We start from the raw sequence: 20,558 nt of genomic DNA on the forward strand, positions 1-20,558 counted from the left end.
ATGGTGAGGCAGGAAGATGATAAGTCCAAGGGCTGCTTGGACAACAAAGTGCATTTAAGGCCAGTTTGACCAATTTAGTGAAATTCTGACTCAAAATCAATGTAAGATGAAATAGAGAATTAGCCTAGAATGTATAGTTCCCTTGGTTCAATGTCTAGTTATAAGCAGTAAAGAAGGGAAAAGGAAAACTCCACGAAGTGTTCTATTTCCAAGGTCACTTCTCTTGTCCTCAGTATCTTTCGAAACAGAATGTTTGCTCAAGGAATCTAAACGATTAAGACTAAGCACATAAAAGAAATCTGAGAAATATCTAGAACATCGGGTATGTACATTCTTATATTTTAAATTTATCTTTCTTTTACTAGTATCATCATAAATTCATCTGATTTTTATTTCAGTCACTGAATATACCTTATAAGATCTTTCTGTTCAAATGTGGTTTTAAGTGCTGTTTTAATGAATCTAAATCCCTAATAAGTCCATGCAATTTTCTCTACGTTTAAAAACTCTGATCCACTGAGATTATATATGTAAAGTAATATCTACAGGTGATCCCACATTCAGATGTTTTAAATGATTGCATTGTCAGGCATAATCCCCACTCCTCCAAAAGTTATTCGAAATATTGGTACATGTTTTTCAGGCAGAATATCCAAGAGTTTCTCTGAGGTTTTCACTCTACCAACTATAAGCCTTCCTTCAAAGAAAGTATTATTATGTAAATTATGTCATTGTCTCCTGTGAATAAATGCTATTAATCCAATGTAATGAAGAGGAGATATTATTGTTACCCATCTGCTTCATATCCTTTTAGAAAGGAACAAAATATAAATATTTAATGAATGTAATTTGCTTTTTATTTTAACTATGTTAATATTAACTTTTGCTTATATATAAAAGCATTGGTAAGAATTTTGCTGAGAAAACCATATGTCAGGCGCTCTGCCTCAGTTCTAAAATATGATTATTGGATAATTATTGGTATTAAAATTATTGCATAAATGTTCAGCAAGCAGATGCCACCAGTGTTATACTAATTTCTGAGAAAAGCATCCTGCATGCATGTGGTGTTCACTATTCCAGAGAGGATAAATGATAACTCACTGAAAGATGCTCTTGAATGAATTTGTAGTGTAAAAGGATTGAGGCAGAAATGGAATGAATAGCATCCGTTAAACTTGATATGTGTTGTGCTGTCTGCACATCAGTCAGCTCATTGTACGAACTTGCATCAAGGGCTTTCTTCATTGCATACTAATGGACTGCATTAAACCTCATGATACTCTCCTACCAATTCTTAGAGCTGAAAGAAAATAACTCCCGGGGTAAGCACTCCAGTCATTTTATCCTTTAAGAGTCAGGACAATTTATTCTGAATATTCTGTCCAAATGTGAATATATGTATAAAAATGTGAGCTTCACGACAGAGAGGTCCAAATTTCACCTTAACTGAGAATTAAATTGCCATCCTGCTTATTGGCCGGGCTGACAGGCTTGCAAGGTCATTAGGCAAGATTCACTTACTACAGTTGTCTTCGTCAGAATTATCACTGCAGTCATTCTGGTTATCACATCGCCAGTGATCTGGAATACAGTTGTTGTTCTTACACTGGAACTCATGAGGTCCACAAGTCTTTTTATCTATAATGAAAGGACCCAGGTTTATGTGCTTGGCTTCCATTAAGACACCCTTACAATGGTCTAACTACAACGTCAATGCATAGCACAGCATATCATCACATCTCATCAACTTTAATTCAGTTACTGACAGAGAAGCATACCAAGGGGAAAACGAGCTTGAGTGCTGAGACCACTTGACCTTTTGCACTTGTTCCACATTACAATTGGATAATTAGAAATCAATTAAACCAACAAGCGATGTCTATACCATTCTGTCAGGAAAAATAATGTCAACATTGTTCCAAACTCTACTTTTCTTTCTGATACCCACTCTGCTTCTATATAATGTAGCAAAATAAATCATTATTAATAAAACTGAGGAGTTACTCGATCCTATTTCAAAATAACCTTATAATCATAATGAGTTTATAATTATATACTATCCATCAATGTGTATATAACCTGCCTGTTGTTAGCTGCATGTTATTGGTCAGTCCTGGTTATGATCCACTCATAAAATTATTGTATGGTGGATATATTCTTTCCAAGCAGCTTAGGATGAGAAACATTTTATGTTTCTGATATGTTTAGATTTTTATACCTGTATAAGCATAATGACTTATCTCTTATATTGCTCTCAAGGGTAAACTCAAATTACTTTATTTTTCACACCCATACATAAGAAAAATAATATAATATGAAAGTAAATGTATTCTATATTATATGCAAAAAAGGTTTTATATAGCTGTGACCTGAATCTGCTATGTGAAGTCAGTTGTGAAATTTTCTTCCCATGATATCAAAGTCATGATCATAATTTTGTACAAATTGAACCATTTCAGACTTTAGACTCCCAAATTTGGGATGCTCAACCTGTATTAATGACTTCTGGTATGTGTACAAAGCTAGAATTTTTGCAAGATGCTGTCCTACATTCAAACAATTCCCTGCAGTCTAAGGAGAAAGATTATCAAGACTGTGACTGCACATACATAAAACCAACAGAAACTTGCTCAAGTTTAAGACTCTAGTGAACTTATGATACCTTTAACTGGCATGGCAAATGCTATAACCAGGTCTATGTTTACTCTTGATTTAGTACCTTATTTATGTTGAGTTCAAATTCATATGAGAGACATAAGCCATAGAAACATAAATTTCAATGAGAGCTTATACAGTTCTCACATATGGCATCTACATACGCCATGTGTAAGCCAGTGGCTTTAAAATTGCACTGCTCTTTGTAAAAGCTCATGAAGTTGTGTTCTAATGATGGTTATAATTGAACAGTGCCTTTTCCTTGTACTGGAAAATAAACTCAGATATTCATTAACAATTATAAACTGAAAGCCCAGCTAAGGACATGTTTTTCTTTCACGATACATGTAGATCAACTCCTCAAACTTTGTTAAATTAGGTATAGAACGTGTTCTTGGAGAGGTTAATATACTGAAAGCTTGGGTCTCAGCTGCTCCTGAATTTAAAGGGTATATTTTGTGCCTGGCTACTTCCCTGTCTGAGTATATGAACAGCAGGAGGTGAACCACTTGCTGACTCCTTTACCATCTTCCTTTAGGCTTTCACCACCAATTGGCCTAGAAACAATGGGGCCAGATATGGAATCTTTTTTTCCTTTCCCTTGTTATTACTGTCTGATATTTGTTACACTCATTAGAAAGCTGAGTTGTAGAGCCACACTTGAGATTGACAAAAAAGCTTATGTTTTTAGATTTCTAAAATAAGTGAGCTGAAAATGGCAATATGTATTTGGTGAGGGTTGTTACTCTGCATTCTAAAAATGCACAACATAAACTTTGAAGTCCAATTGGTAATGAAAAGCCAAGTGATTTAGGCACAATTTAGAAAATTAAATAGTAAATATCTATTCTGAACTCAGCCCCGCTCCTGGCTAAGCATTTCAATAAAACCGAACACTCTCTATTCTCATAATATCCTAATGAAGGATTATTGCTTTTAATTAAGAAAAGGAGAAACATAAGCATCAGAAAGTTAAAGTAATCTCCCCAGTCTTACAAAGAAGTGCAACAGCAAAACAGGACTTTATATTCAGCTAGCGCTCCTGAAACAGTTTACAGAAGGAATTCTTATGCTAGAATTTAAATGCAATTTTTTTCTGAAAAAAAAAAAAAAAGACAGAAAAGTACTGTCCTACTGTCCGTACTTCCATCCTATACTTCCTGCCTGGGTCGTGTGATTGCTCAGAAGCTAACTTGTGCCAGCAGCAGGAGCTGTGCTTAGTGGTTTATATTGTTTCCCTACTCTATTATTTAAAGACTGACTTCCAGAATTTTAATATAGTATTCTATACACATTTAGTCAATAATGAAATATGCTAACACTACTGGGATACAATTAATGACTGACAATGAACCTTGGTAATAAACAATTTACATAATTATTTTATTTTGACAATTAAAATTCCTCTAGAATATGGATCTCTGTATAAACATTATTTTTATTTATCCTTTAACATATCTTGTTTAATTAATTTAGATCATGTTTTTAAAGTGAATGTGTATATATTGAAGAAGATCAGAATGAGACAAAAATTAGCACTGTGACCTAAAATTATGTTAGCAGCTCCAGGCATGGAAAAAAATCTCCCTAAAGAAAATATAAGGTTAGCTTAATTCCAGTTTGAATTAGTAATTTTTGAGTTTTCTCAAAATCAATTTAAATTTATTTTTATATTATGGTATTAGCATTATTGTTTGAAATTAATTTAAAATATAGATCTCAGTGGAATTTCCACTGAAGCCATACAGAAATGATATTGGAGAAACTTTAGTTGGTGTCTGTATAAGACCATGTAGATTTACTTTCAAATATTTGAACTTCAGCTATGACAAATACGAAAACCATATAATGGCAAATAATGTAGCCTTGTCAAACAATTAAAAAAATCCCATGATTGTATGTACTATAGTACATATATCACAAGATATAACAGATATACTACTTGTATTTCTTATTAGTGTGATAAAACCTCTTATAAATCAACTTGGATAGTTAATGAAGGGTTTATTTGGCATACCTTATGAGGGTACAATCCATGATAGGGAATATGGAGTGGCAGAGGCATGAGGCATCTGGTCAATGTATACATATATCACACAAACACACACACACACACACACACACACGTAGAAAGCAGAAAGCAATGGATGCTTGTGTTCAGTGTACCTTATCCTTTGTATGCAACCCAGAATCTCAGATCATGGAATTACAATATCCATATCAAGGGTGTGTTTTTAAACTTCCATTAAGCCACTCTAGGAAATCACACACAGACAAGTGCAAAAGCTTGAATCTTAAGAAATCCTTGATCGTTTCATGTTGATTATAAATATTAACCAACACAATCAGCTCAGGACAAGGAAGATTAACACAAGACTCTTTGCCAGAACATAACTCTAATGGGCTGTGTTCAAGTTCTGAGTAAAGGCTTGCTCTCGGCAGTCTCATGCATTAGGACTCGGGTGTTCCCATTTCTTTTAGTTTTCTGTTCCTCTAAACTCTGAAGAGAGGGGGCACTAAATTCTGCTCAGAGAATTCTAGGAACTCTCATGACCACAGCTGCAAAACTTTCCATATGCATTCCTCAAAGAAGTTCCAGAAACTTACAACACAAGTTCATCACAGCAATACCCCTCACTTCCTGGTACCTTTTCTATGTATTATTTACTTTTCTTCCTTGTGTCAAAGATTCTGACAATATACTTCAAGTAAAAAAATGGAAAGTATATTTTGGATTCACAGTCCATCATGGCAATAAAGACATTCTGTAGGAGGACACAGCAGCTCATTACATTGAGCTGCCATTATCTAGAATCAAATAGAGGAATGCTGGTGTTCAGCTTGCTTTCTCTTCCTTTATTCAGTTCAGGGCCCAAGTCCCTGAAGTGTGACATTCACACTTATGAAGGACCAAATTTAATATTACAAAACCATTTTGCTTTCAGACTCCGTTTTATGATTACCTTGCCCTTAGAATATACTTGACTACTAGAAAAACCCCAATTTGTTCCAAGAATCATGTCAAACTGGCAACAACCACAGTTGCCTGAAACAGACAACCACTCCACTACTTTCAGCAACAAGTCAGTTCTTAAGGGAAAAGTGTCTAATGTCTCAAATTAGATTAATTAAGTTAGCAACCATTGTTCATACCAAGCTGAAATCACTACTAGCCAATAAAAATGTACCAAGCAAATGTCAACCTATTGCATAACTGCCAAGTAGGAAATTCCCTTACCTTGCTACAACCATGATAAAAAGACAAGGCTTATACCAGTTCAGTACATTCCATATCATCCACTGAGTTGGAATGTGTTGTAAGGTCTAAGGTTGAGCTTACATAAAGACTCTTTTTATGATGGGATCCACATAAAATCAGTATTTAGTAAATAGAGCTTGATGATTCTATCAAGCAAACCTTGAGCAATATATGTGTGTGTGTGTGTGTGTATACACACACACACTTCACACTACAGTACTTCACACTAACATCAATTCTCACTATGTAAAGTGTTTCATCATTAATTAGAAGACTTCAGTTGTAGTGGTACAATAATTCTTCCCACACTTTGGCATCAGGAAGATGGCAGAAATATTATAGAATTTAAAACTTCTTGAAAGTTTTCCTATAAACTGAGAGGTACTGCTACACATAAAGTCATCCCAGAACGGTAGAGTAAGGAATTCTCAGGCAGACAACAATGTGTTTGCACTCTATACGGCATTACTTTTGCATATACACATGTCTGAAAAGAGATAAAAGAAATCAGCGACTGCACAGTGATGCCTCTGGGAGCAAAAACTGGAGGATTGTCTGGGAAGCAGTGAAAGAGAAATTTAAGTATCTCTTGGACGAAAGGAATTCATAGAGCATGGAAGAGCTGAATGGATATAGAAATGTAATAGAAAAGAGATACATCCACATATAACATATACTTATATGTGTATGAAAGTTCCTCATAAGGGAAATTACAAAAGATTGCTGAAAGAAACTGAATGATTTCTAGGAAATATAGATGCACTCTACCCAGTGATTTCAAACCTCAGTTATACTGACCATTTCTCTTACTTTATATAGAATTGATTCCTCAAGTATCACAACTCTATGGTTATTTTTGAGGCTACATATATAATTCAGATGTCAGATATCATTGATGTAGAGTAATTATATAATACTGAAAAAGCAGGAGAATGTGCAATATATCATTAAAAGAACTGTTAATAAAGGGAAGATAATTAAAGGGATATAATATTAAGGGAATGATTCCAGAATTATAATACTTAAGCTCAGTAAGTTTCCAATAACAATTCCCATTCAATTTAATAGGAAGAAGAAATCCTTAACAAATTTTATTAAAATTACAAACATACTTCAATTAAACCTTAATGCATACCTAAATTATATTTAAGTGATACCAAGTTTATAAAATTATATGGAATAATAAAAGCACTTTTATTGTCTTTTGGTAAGCAGGAGTTACAGAGACAGACCTCAAAAAGTAGTAACAGTATAAGGTGTAGAAAATTAGGTTGAAGAATATTTTTATGTCAGTAGGAAACGAGCTAGAGTCATTGTGGAAGGAAGAATCCTAAATGAGAACCTAACCACAAACACTGGCCTGTGGGCAAACCCATGGTACATTTTTGATTGATGACTTTTAATGTGTTTTTAGTTGAAATAGATTTACGTTACTCTATCCAATAACTTTTCTTCCTCCAGATGCTTCCAGCTAGCCTATCCTGAATCCCTCCAGTGCCCCTTATTGGCATGTTAACTTCTTTTCCATATATCTATAAATGTATGTGCCTTTATATGCCCATATACACACAATTTATAATCTCCTAAGCACATACATATAAAATTATGAGTATATGTATACATATATATATGTACATGTACAAATATATGTATATAAGTGGATATGTCCTAAATAAAGTTAGACACTTGTACTGATGATGCGTTCAATAAAAGCCAAAAACTAACAAAAGTTCTAGTACCAGGCATCAAAAACCTCCTTTCTAATGGTTAATCAAAGTTGCTTAGTTGACTCACAAAACAATATAGATTATTGTTGCTTCTCAGAGGTTGTCAATGAGCCTCTATTGCTTAAGACTGTAAACTTTGGACACAAAACTCATATGAACTGACAACATCATTTCTGGAATCTAGTTTCCATGCTTCCAGAAAAAAAAAAAAAAAAACTATGCAAACTACTAAGGAAAGGAAAGAATTAAACAGTTCTACCCTCACTACAGCATATATGAACCACAATTGCAACATGGCAAGATATGCAAAAAAGGTGTAATAAGAGACACTCACAATTTGATTGCAACCAGCACTTTGTCTAATTGGACTTAAGGCCCATTCAACAAGAGAGAAATTATGCCTGGTACTAGAAAACCAGGCAGCTTCGCTTGGCTAGTGAAGTCATGGATCTTAGAAAAGAATCTACAGTTACCACTTTGTTAGTAACTTTAATTAACTTATTATATTTTAAGACTTATCTTTATAGCCAAAGATAAGTATAGCTGCCACCCCATTTTCCAGCAAATGAAGATTATCACAGAAAACTACAATTGATTGATGATGGATGTGGTTGGGCCAAGTTCATTGTGGGAAGTGACACAATAGGTTTGGTAGTTCTGGGTGTTATAAGAAGGCAGGCTGAGAAAGCCATGGAGAGCAAGCTGCTAATGACTGCGCCTTATGCTTCAGAACATATGATTTCCTAGGACAACAGAAAAGTTATAAGTTAAAAGAAACCCTTCATTTCCAAGAAACCCTAGTTAAGACATTAACTGATATCATAAGTGGGGTAATGTGACAGACCTGATCCTGTGTTTGGAGGGGGATTTTGGTAGTATCTGAACTTTGGCCAGGAAAATCTACTGAGTTCTCAGAGCTCAGTGGGCTGTTGTGTGGATGTATTGGAGATAAGAATGCTGAATCACTGCAGGCTTGGCATTTAACTCTTCAAAAGGACGTTTGAGAGTCCCTCAAAGACTTTATTACGGTTGTTTGTCTAATGAATTAAGAACCATTAATTGAAATATTTGCTTTGATGGGACAATTAATTTTCTCTTGGTCTTTCTCCCTGCCCCCACTCTTCCCTGGCTCCTATATATAAATCTCTATACCCCAGCCTCCAAGCCCACCCTTTGTGGAAAGTGAAAGTATAACAAAGTAAAAACAGAATTCTAGGCCTTTAGGCCCAGGCTTGGGAATGTGGCCTTTGTAAAGGTATGCTAATCATAAAACAGATAGCGACATTCCTCTACCAACCCGCTTCCTGGGTTCAAAGAGTGCTCATTCAAAGAAAGTCACCCTGACCATTGCCGGAACCCGCTATGCAAATGTGCTTTTGTTAGGGGCTCTTAGAAACTGTTTTGAGAAATAACCCTCACAATTTCCAGGTATTCCTTGTGACTCTTGTAGCTTTGCACTTCCTTGTGACTCTTAACTGGTATTTTTGGTATTTTCTAACAACGCCCTTCCCACCTCCTTGAGTTGTGGTTTCTTCCTTTAAATACCCCATTATCCAGCTACTCGGGTCGCCACAGTCCTCTACCCCTGCGTGGTGTATGACCGTGGGCCGGAGAGCGCTCTTGAATACAAATCCTCTTGCAGTTTGCAACAAGACCTTTTCTTGTGGGTGATTTTGGGGTGTCGCCTCTCCTGAGTCAGAACGTGGGGGAGTCCTCGCGTTGTGGGTCTTCCATTAGCACTTCACTATCTCCCTATTGTCTGGGGCCCTATTCTTGTTTTTAAATAATCCTTTTTAAAGGAAAGAAACAGTAATTCCTGCTAATTTTCTCCTGGTAGAGTTGAGTAATAAGTGATCTTTGAGCACATTGTCTACATGAAACACTCTACTACAGCCTTTAAAATACTTGAACATTGAGAATGTTCAAGTTTCTGTTGGTTTTTTTTTTTTTTTTAGCTCTGAAAATTAATTTCATGTTAATCTCTCTCTCATCAACTGGGATAATATTCTTCAATAAGCACTTATGTACACAATCTATTTTTTCAAGGGTAGTAGAAGGATGTATGGCTGTTCTAGAAGTTGAGAGTAACAATTCCAATTTTAGCTAATCCATCTTGGATCCAAGGATTTATATTTTGCTTTTGACATTTATTTTTCTCTCTATTATTATGATAGTAAGTAGGTAGGCTTACAAGTAAAATAAATGACAAATGGCATATTTTATTTTTATAAAGAGGTGAATCGGGAATGAGTCAGCTCTGGAGAAACTCTAATAATGACATTTTCTAAATAGCATGTCATTTCAATGTAATGTAATTGTCAGTGGGAACTTTTTAAATTTGCACTACTCATTTTTAGAAAGTGTCAAATTGAATTCTGTAATGCTATCATTCTGGAGAAGAATTTGTTATAATTTTTGTATTTAAATGTTGTATTGTAGTATTTTGCCTTGTGAACTGGTGGTGGGAGAAAATAAAGTAGTTATATTTTCATCTTTTGTCCTTGTATTTTGTCTACAAAATCCTTGCTACTCCACTCAACTTCCTCTGCTCAGAAATCTGTAGCCTCGGCAAATTGTTCAGGGATATTTTACAAAGAGATTTGCATTTCTGAATCACAAAAGCAGAGGAATAGAATTTCCATAATACAGAAGCATGGGTTCTTCATAGTCCTCTTGAGCATCAGTTACAGATTCCGGTAATAATATTTCAGGAATTCTATCTCTGTCCATTCAACTAGGTAACAGACAGATAAGTTTGCCTACATTTTTCCAAAACTTATTTTGTGTTCTTTGAAAACCACAGCAAATACACTTGAGGTAATTAAAAAGCGAGCCTATATTTTTAAATGATGAGTTGATTGCAACTATATAGAGTGTCTACCTCTGAGAGTCAAAAGCACTGAGTTCACACTTTCTGATGAACAGATTCTAATTGGAATCAGAAGGAAGCAGCAAAGGAGAGTAGAAGCAACTGGAAATGAAAAACTTGACTGGAATCTTTCCCATGTGTAGCATACTGGCAGAATATATGCATTAATGTTTTCTGACTAATTTTATTCATCTACTCTAACTTGAAAACAGTAAATATATACCACATTGAACTTACAGTCTGTCTTAAGTGTGAGCTCATTATTACTGAGCAATAGTAATAAGGAAGACTTTCAAGAAGCCCCTAAATTTGATAGATGTAGATTTCAATATCGTATTATTATTCTATATCAGTTTAGGGTGTATATAAAGTAATATTTATCTAGAAGTCTGTGAAAATGCATGCACTGAGTTATCCCTTTGTATCAATTGCCATACTATAGCTCTACTACACCCTAGTGGTGCATCTTGTATGCTAAAGTTTGGATATAAACTGTCCTCACTAGATTCATGTGTTAAAGGCTTGCCTTTGGGCTCATATATCCAGTCATTGATGGGAAAATACTTAGTGAAGGATTCTATATAGGAATAATTTCCCTGATAAATTTATTATTTGATGGCATTATTGGAAGGAATTAGAATGTTAGGGAGGTAAGACCAACTCGGAAGAGTATTCTCTCTCTCTCTCTCTCTCTCTCTCTCTCTCTCTCTCTCTCTCTCTCCCTCCCTCTTCCCTCCTCCCTCCTCCCTCCTCCCCCCTCCCTTTCCTCTCCCTCCATTCATTCCAGGTAAGCTTTATTCTATCACAAATTCCCCACCATGAAGTTCATTCTTCCATGGGCCAAAAATCTATAGAAATATAAGGAAACATTAAACACAATGAGTCAAAACAAAACAAACAAACAAAAAAACAAAAACAAAAAAAAAAACCCAAATCAAATCAAAAGATCTTTCCTTCCTTGTGTTGCTTTCTTAAAGTTCCTTTTAACCAATGTTAGGAATCTGGAAACAACCCAGATGTCCTACGACAGCAGAATGAATGCAGAAAATGTTTGCACAGTGGAATATTACTCAGCTATTAACGAGGACATTCTGGGTTTTGCAGGCAAATGGATGGAACTAGAAAATATCATCCTGAGTGAGGTAACTCAGACCCAAAAAGACTTGCATGATATGTACTTGCTAATGAGTGGATATTAGAAAAAAAAAAAAGTACAGAATACCTACCACAAAACTCAAAAGGTCAACAAGCTGACGTGCCTAAGTGAGGATGCCTCAATCCCACTCTGGAGGGAGAAGAAAGCAATCACAAGTGGGCAGGAACGGAGGAAACTGGGAGAGAAAGTGGATGGGGGAGATCGTGGGTGGGAGAGAAGAACCTAATATGGTATTGTATGAGAGAAAAGGACTGAAGCCCTGAGGGTGAGCAGAAAAAATGGAAACAGGCAACCTTGGGACGTAAGAGGTTGGAGGAACCCTCCAGAATACACCAAGACCTGGAAAGTAAGAGGCTCTCAGGACTCAAAGGGAGGGATCTTAGATGATATGCACTATAATAGCTCCCTATAGATCTTATAGAGCAGACTTCTAGCGGGAAGACAGGATTATCAAGTGAGGGATGGGGTTGCCATCTCACAGTCACAACTCTGACCCATAATTGTTTCTGTCTGAAAGAATTACAGGGATGAAAATGGAGAGGAGCCTGAGGAAAAGAAGATCCAGCCACAGGCCCAAAGTGGTGTCCAGCTCAAGGGTGGTCCCAAGACCTGACTCTATTACTGAAGCTATGGAGTGCTCACAAAAAGGGACCTATCACAACAGTACTCCACAAGACCCAACAAGCAGCTAAAAGAGTCAGATGCAAATATTTGCACCCAACCAGTGGACAGAAACAGCTGCCCCCTGTGGTTGAATTAGGGAAAAGCTAACAAAAATATTTTATTTGTGGTGTTTTACGGAAATGATGCTTATGTAGCTATGCAGTAAAAAAACACAACTGTGGGTAAAAGAAGCACAAAATTTATATTTTGGAGAGCGGAAAGTATAATATGAAACTCAATGTTACATTCAAAGCATGTATGGAAAGATCAGTAAAGAGAATATCAGAATTAAGGAGAAGACTCCTAATCTATTGCAACAGAGGGAGGTGAGTCCTCAGTGCAAGATCCTGTCCAGCTAGCTTCCAAATTTTGAAAGAAAGCCTAAAAGTTGTTTGTTCCTAGGAAGTAACTAAACAAAGGATCAGTTGCTCATGTGATTCGAGGGCCATCTCAAATTGGAAAATTCTTCCATATTGTATGTAGGAAAATCAAAGAGTGACACATACACACACACACACACACACAAACACACACATTATTTATATAAATAATGTGTGTGTGTGCGAATTATGATATATCTATGTATACAGATATATATGTAGAGAGAGAGATATAGATATAGATATAACAATTCTGTTAAGGCTAGGAGGCCCTTGCAAGGACCTGAGCATAGAAAAAGACTGTGAGAAAAGAAATTGATGAAACTGTGAAAGTGAAGCCTGTGTTGCAGTGTAGACCCTAATTGTTGGAGTTGCCAGAGGCATGAGACAACTGCCAAAGTCAAATAACCTTAATACAAAGATGTATCTTGTAAGAAACAAATCTTAAAATAGAAAGGCCTCTATGCCAGTTAAGGGCAGATACTTATTTTATACTAAATTATTTCAACATCTACTCAGAAAAATAAATCCTGGGAAGCATTTAATTATACATTTATTTTTCCTTACAGACAAAGCATTTAGTATATGTCTACAAAAAAGTTTTCTTTCTCATGCCGCAAATATCACAATACATGTTGTGCATAATGCTAGTATGTTACTTTCTGTCAGAGAACAGGCTCTTGAAACAAAAGCATGGCTTTGTAAATTCGTTTTGGTACCAGTTTTATTTTCTAGTGACCTACTTAAGGTCTCCATGTGAGAACACCTTTTATCTTTATATTTTAGTTTACTTAAGCAAGCAGAATACTGACTATCAGAATGCTATTTTAAGAATACAAATAAAGGCAGAGTGAAATCCACAAAGGCAGTTTATCAGTTATGGTATATGACAGTGCATGGCCTTGAGCTAGGTCTTAGACTACACCTAATCATAAGCCATGTCTGGGAAGCCTTACACTCCTCAGAGTACGCAGATTTGTTTATTTTTTTAGATTATCTTTGGTTGTAGTTGTTGTTGTTTGACTCCTTTAAGGTGAATGTGTTTTTAACTCTAATTTCAGTCCAAGACAAATATTATGTTTGGTATACATAGTAGAAAGAGCATAAGGATAACATCCTGAGATATTTTGGTTACCCCAAGTATAAAGATTATGATACTTGAAACCCCAAGTACTTAGTTGTCTTTTATATAGATGATGTGTGTTATGTTCATTACCTATCTACAGACAAATACACAAAAACCTTCTGAAACTCCTCCAGAGTCCAGCATTGAAATCATTTTCAAGAACAATAATTCTCTTCCTTTCTCTGAAGCATCCAATTGGCATACTGAATAAAGTGTTCCTCTTCCTTTCTTCTCAAGTTATTTGAATTAGTCTATGTTACTATACCGCCTCCCAGATTTTCCCAGTAAGTCCATTTTCTCAGTAAGTTGTTCAGTACTATAGTTTCTATAGATTTTCTTCCCTTCCCAGATTTATGGCCATTCAATTTTACTAACATCTTCTAGAATCATCTCTCCAACATACTACTTGTACTCACTTTTCTACAAGGTCAGTTGTAATTCTGGGGTCAAAACTTAAGATCCTTTATTTAGCAAAAACATATTGTTGTCTACTATCATTAGCACAGGGTTATGAACTCTTAGGTGTATGACAACAATCAATACAAAAATGAAGCCTTGATCTCACTGAGATTATATGCTAAAGGTCAAGTGAGAGAGTTGCAAGAATTTTTTAAAGTTCATTAGAAGGGGCCAGCAGCTTCTGGAACAGGCGAGAGCTACAGAGCCTCTGAGGCGGCGCCATTTTCGGCTCCAGACAACCTGCCACCTTCCTGGTCAGAGCACAGGTGTCCGCACAGCCCGTGAGGCTTCTGCCTCACGTTTCGCGGGGGCCACCTTGATTATGGGACTCCACAGCGGGCAGTCTGCAGGCCAAAGCAACACAGCTTCTGGGAAAAATCCTGTGTTGGGCCTTCATCTTCGGCCAGGAGGAGGTCCAAACACCAGATAACTGTGCACCTCCCTGAAAGAGGAGAGCTTGCCTGCAGAGACTGCTCTGACCACTGAAACTCAGGGAAGAGAGCTAGTCTCTCTGGTCTGCTGATATAGTGTAACAAAATCACCAGAGGAACAATCTCTAAACAGAGACAACTATAACAACTAACTCCAGAGATTACCAGATGGCGAAAGGTAAACGTAAAAATCTTACTAACAGAAACCAGGACTACTGGCCATCATCAGAACCCAGCACTCCCACTTCGCCCAGTCCAGGGCACCCCAACACACCTGAAAAGCTAAACCTGGATTTAAAAGCATATCTCATGATGATGGTAGAGGACATCAAGAAGGACTTTAATAACTCACTTAAAGAAATACAGGAGAACACTGCTAAACAAGTAGAAGACATTAAAGAGGAAACACAAAAATCCCTTAAAGAATTACAGGAAAACATAACCAAACAGGTAGAAGACATTAAAGAGGAAACACAAAAATCCCTTAAAGAATTGCAGGAAAACACAACCAAACAGGTGATGGAATTGAATAAAACCATCCAAGACCTAAAAAGGGAAGTAGACACAATAAAGAAAACACAAAGTGAGGCAACAGTGGAGATAGAAACACTAGGAAAGAAATCTGGAACCATAGATGCGAGCATCAGCAACAGAATACAAGAAATGGAAGAGAGAATCTCAGGTGCAGAAGATTCCATAGAGAACATCAGCACAACAATCAAAGAAAATGGAAAATGCAAAAAGATCCTAACTCAAAACATCCAGGAAATCCAGGACACAATGAGAAGACCGAACCTACGGATAATAGGAGTGGATGAGAATGAAGATTTTCAACTCAAAGAACCAGCAAACATCTTCAACAAGATTATTGAAGAAAACTTCCCAAATCAAAAGAAAGAGATACCCATGAACATACAAGAAGCCTACAGAACTCCAAATAGACTGGACCAGAAAAGAAATTCCTCCCGATACATAATAATCAGAACAACAAATGCACTAAATAAAGATAGAATACTAAAAGCAGTAAGGGAAAAAGGTCAAGTAACATATAAAGGCAAGCCTATCAGAATTACACCAGATTTTTCACCAGAGACTATGAAAGTCAGAAGAGCCTGGACAGATGTTATACAGACACTAAGAGAACACAAATTCCAGCCCAGGCTACTATACCCAGCCAAACTCTCAATTACCATAGAGGGAGAAACCAAAGTATTCCACGACAAAACTAAATTCACCCATTATCTCTCCACGAATCCAGCCCTTCAAAGGATAATAACAGAAAAAAACCAATACAAGGACGGGAACCACGCCCTAGAAAAAACAAGAAGATAATCCCTCAACAAAACTAAAAGAAGACAGCCACAAGAACAGAATGCCAACTTTAACAACAAAATCAACAGGAAGCAACAATTACTTTTCCTTAATATCTCTTAATATCAATTGTCTCAACTCCCCAATAAAAAGACATAGACTAACAGAATGGCTACACAAACAGGACCCAACATTTTGCTGCTTACAGGAAACCCATCTCAGGGGAAGACAGACACTACCTCAGAGTGAAAGGCTGGAAAACAATTTTCCAAGCAAATGGTCTGAAGAAACAAGCTGGAGAAGCCATTTTAATATCGGATAAAATAGACTTCCAACCCAAAGTTATTAAAAAAGACAAGGAGGGAAACTACATACTCATCAAAGGTAAAATCCTCCAAGAGGAACTCTCAATTCTGAATATCTACGCTCCAAATGCAAGGGCAGCCACATTCATTAAAGACACTTTAGTAAAGCTCAAAGCACACGTTGCACCTCACACAATAATAGTGGGAGACTTCAACACACCACTTTCATCAATGGACAGATCGTGGAAACAGAAACTAAACAGGGACACAGTGAAACTAACAGAAGTTATGAAACAAATGGACCTGACAGATATCTACAGAACATTTTATCCTAAAACAAAAGGATAAAATATCTCCAAAATTGACCATATAATTGGTCACAAAACAGGCCTCAACAGATACAAAAATATTGAAATTGTCCCATGTATCCTATCAGACCACCATGGACTAAGACTGATCTTCAATAACAACATAAATAATGGAAAGCCAACATTCACATGGAAACTGAACAACACTCTTCTCAATGATACCTTGGTCAAGGAAGGAATAAAGAAAGAAATTAAAGACTTTTTAGAGTTTAATGAAAATGAAGCCACAACGTACCCAAACCTATGGGACACAATGAAAGCATTTCTAAGAGGGAAACAAATAGCTCTGAGTGCCTCCAAGAAGAAACGGGAGAGAGCACATACTAGCAGCTTGACAACACATCTAAAAGCTCTAGAAAAAAAGGAAGCAAATTCACCCAAGAGGAGTAGACGGCAGGAAATAATCAAACTCAGGGGTGAAATCAACCAAGTGGAAACAAGAAGAACTATTCAAAGAATTAACCAAACGAGGAGTTGGTTCTTTGAAAAAATCAACAAGATAGATAAACCCTTAGCTAGACTCACTAAAGGGCACAGGGACAAAATCCTAATTAACAAAATCAGAAATGAAAAGGGAGACATAACAACAGATCCTGAAGAAATCCAAAACACCATCAGATCCTTCTACAAAAGGCTATACTCAATAAAACTGGAAAACCTGGAAGAAATGGACAAATTTCTGGACAGATACCAGGTACCAAAGTTGAATCAGGATCAAGGTGACCATCTAAACAGTCCCATATCACCTAAAGTAATAGAAGCAGTTATCAATAGTCTCCCAGCTAAAAAAAGCCCAGGACCAGACGGGTTTAGTGCAGAGTTCTATCAGACCTTCAAAGAAGATCTAATTCCAGTTCTGCACAAACTATTTCACAAAATAGAAGTAGAAGGTACTCTACCCAACTCATTTTATGAAGCCACTATTACTCTGATACCTAAACCACAGAAAGACCCAACAAAGATAGAGAACTTCAGACCAATTTCTCTTATGAATATCGATGCAAAAATCCTCAATAAAATTCTCGCTAACCGAATCCAAGAACATATTAAAGCAATCATCCATCCTGACCAAGTAGGTTTTATTCCAGGGATGCAGGGATGGTTTAATATACGAAAATCCATCAATGTAATCCATTATATAAACAAACTCAAAGACAAAAACCACATGATCATCTCGTTAGATGCAGAAAAAGCATTTGACAAGATCCAACACCCATTCATGATAAAAGTGTTGGAAAGATCAGGAATTCAAGGCCCATACCTAAACATGATAAAAGCAATCTACAGCAAACCAGTAGCCAACATCAAAGTAAATGGAGAGAAACTGGAAGCAATCACACTAAAATCAGGGACTAGACAAGGCTGCCCACTTTCTCCCTACCTTTTCAACATAGTACTTGAAGTATTAGCCAGAGCAATTCGACAACAAAAGTAGATCAAGGGGATACAAATTGGAAAAGAGGAAGTCAAAATATCACTTTTTGGGGATGATATGATAGTATATAAAAGTGACCCTAAAAATTATACCAGAGAACTCCTAAACCTGATAAACAGCTTCGGTGAAGTAGCTGGATATAAAATAAACTCAAACAAGTCAATGGCCTTTCTCTATACAAAAAATAAACAGGCTGAGAAAGAAATTAGGGAAACAACACCCTTCTCAATAGTCACAAATAATATAATATATCTTGGCGTGACTCTAACTAAGGAAGTGAAAGATCTATATGATTAAATCTTCAAATCTCTGAAGAAAGAAATTAAAGAAGATCTCAGAAGATGGAAAGATCTCCCATGCTCATGGATTGGCAGGATCAACATTGTAAAAATGGCTATCTTGCCAAAAGCAATCTACAGATTCAATGCAATCCCCATCAAAATTCCAACTCAATTCTTCAACGAATTAGAAGGAGCAATTTGCAAATTCATCTGGAATAACAAAAAACCTAGGATAGCAAAAAGTCTTCTCAAGGATAAAAGAACCTCTGGTGGAATCACCATGCCTGACCTAAAGCTTTACTACAGAGCAATTGTGATAAAAACTGCATGGCACTGGTATAGAGACAGACCAGTAGACCAATGGAATAGAATTGAAGACCCAGAAATGAACCCACACACCTATGATCACTTGATCTTCGACAAGGGAGCTAAAACCATCCAGTGGAAGAAAGACAGCATTTTCAACAATTGGTGCTGGCACAACTGGTTGTTATCATGTAGAAGAATGTGCATTGATCCATACTTATCTCCTTGTACTAAGGTCAAATCTAAGTGGATCAAGGAACTTCACATAAAACCAGAGACACTGAAACTTATAGAGGAGAAAGTGGGGAAAAGTCTTGAAGATATGGGCACAGGGGAAAATTCCTGAACAGAACAGCAATGGCTTGTGTTGTAAGATCGAGAATTGACAAATGGGACCTAATGAAACTCCAAAGTTTCTGCAAGGCAAAAGACACTGTCAATAAGACAAAAAGACCACCAACAGATTGGGAAAGGATCTTTACCTATCCTAAATCAGATAGGGGACTAATATCCAACATATATAAAGAACTCAAGAAGGTGGACTTCAGAAAATCAAATAACCCCATTAAAAAATGGGGCTCAGAACTGAACAAAGAATTCTCACCTGAGGAATACCGAATGGCAGAGAAGCACCTGAAAAAATGTTCAACATCCTTAATCATCAGGGAAATGCAAATCAAAACAACCCTGAGATTCCACCTCACACCAGTCAGAATGGCTAAGATCAAAAATTCAGGTGACAGCAGATGCTGGCGTGGATGTGGAGAAAGAGGAACACTCCTCCATTGTTGGTGGGATTGCAGGCTTGTACAACCACTCTGGAAATCAGTCTGGCGGTTCCTCAGGAAATTGGACATAGTACTACCGGAGGATCCAGCAATACCTCTCCTGGGCATATATCCAGAAGATGCCCCAACTGGTAAGAAGGACACATGCTCCACTATGTTCATAGCAGCCTTATTTATAATAGCCAGAAGCTGGAAAGAACCCAGATGCCCCTCAACAGAGGAATGGATACAGAAAATGTGGTACATCTACACAATGGAGTACTACTCAGCTATTAAAAAGAATGAATTTATGAAATTCCTAGCCAAATGGATGGACCTGGAGGGCATCATCCTGAGTGAGGTAACACATTCACAAAGGAACTCACACAATATGTACTCACTGATAAGTGGATATTAGCCCCAAACCTAGGATACCCAAGATATAAGATATAATTTGCTAAACACATGAAACTCAAGAAGAATGAAGACTGAAGTGTGGGCACTATGCCCCTCCTTAGATTTGGGAACAAAACACCCATGGAAGGAGTTACAGAGACAAAGTTTGGAGCTGAGATGAAAGGATGGTCCATGTAGACACTTCCATATCCAGGGATCCACCCCATAATCAGCATCCAAACGCTGACACCATTGCATACACTAGCAAGATTTTATCGAAAGGATCCAGATGTAGCTGTCTCTTGTGAGACTATGCCGGGGCCTAGCAAACACAGAAGTGGATGCTCACAGTCAGCTAATGGATGGATCACAGGGCTCCCAATGGAGGAGCTAGAGAAAGTAGCCAAGGAGCTAAAGGGATCTGCAACCCTATAGGTGGAACAACATTATGAACTAACCAGTACCCCGGAGCTCTTGACTCTAGCTGCATATGTATTAAAAGATGGCCTAGTCGGCCATCACTGGAAAGAGAGGCCCATTGGACACGCAAACTTTATATGCCCCAGTACAGGGGAACGCCAGGGCCAAAAAGGGGGAGTGGGTGGGTAGGGGATTGGGGTGGGTGGGTATAGGGGACTTTTGGTATAGCATTGGAAATGTA

The 20,558-nt window shown here is 37.0% G+C and overlaps 1 protein-coding gene across 8 annotated transcripts in view; it reads right to left on the reverse strand.

The window, feature by feature from the left end:
* The window catches only part of Lrp1b (low density lipoprotein-related protein 1B), a 2,058,309-nt gene that overhangs the window by 154,086 nt on the left and 1,883,665 nt on the right, over positions 1–20,558 (reverse strand). For 7 of the 8 annotated variants that reach the window (XR_374143.4, XM_006498463.4, XM_017319348.2 and 4 more), the window contains one exon: positions 1,525–1,641. The exons of the other annotated variant lie outside the window; for it this stretch is intronic. Coding sequence is in view for 6 of the 7 variants with exons in the window: in XM_006498463.4 (XP_006498526.1) it covers positions 1,525–1,641 (117 nt within the window). In the remaining variant the exon portion in view is untranslated. The remainder of the gene's footprint in view (positions 1–1,524; positions 1,642–20,558) is intronic. 8 annotated transcript variants of the gene reach the window in all.

The sequence above is a fragment of the Mus musculus genome, chromosome 2, assembly GCF_000001635.26.
Source record: "Mus musculus strain C57BL/6J chromosome 2, GRCm38.p6 C57BL/6J".
Lineage (NCBI taxonomy): Eukaryota > Metazoa > Chordata > Mammalia > Rodentia > Muridae > Mus > Mus musculus.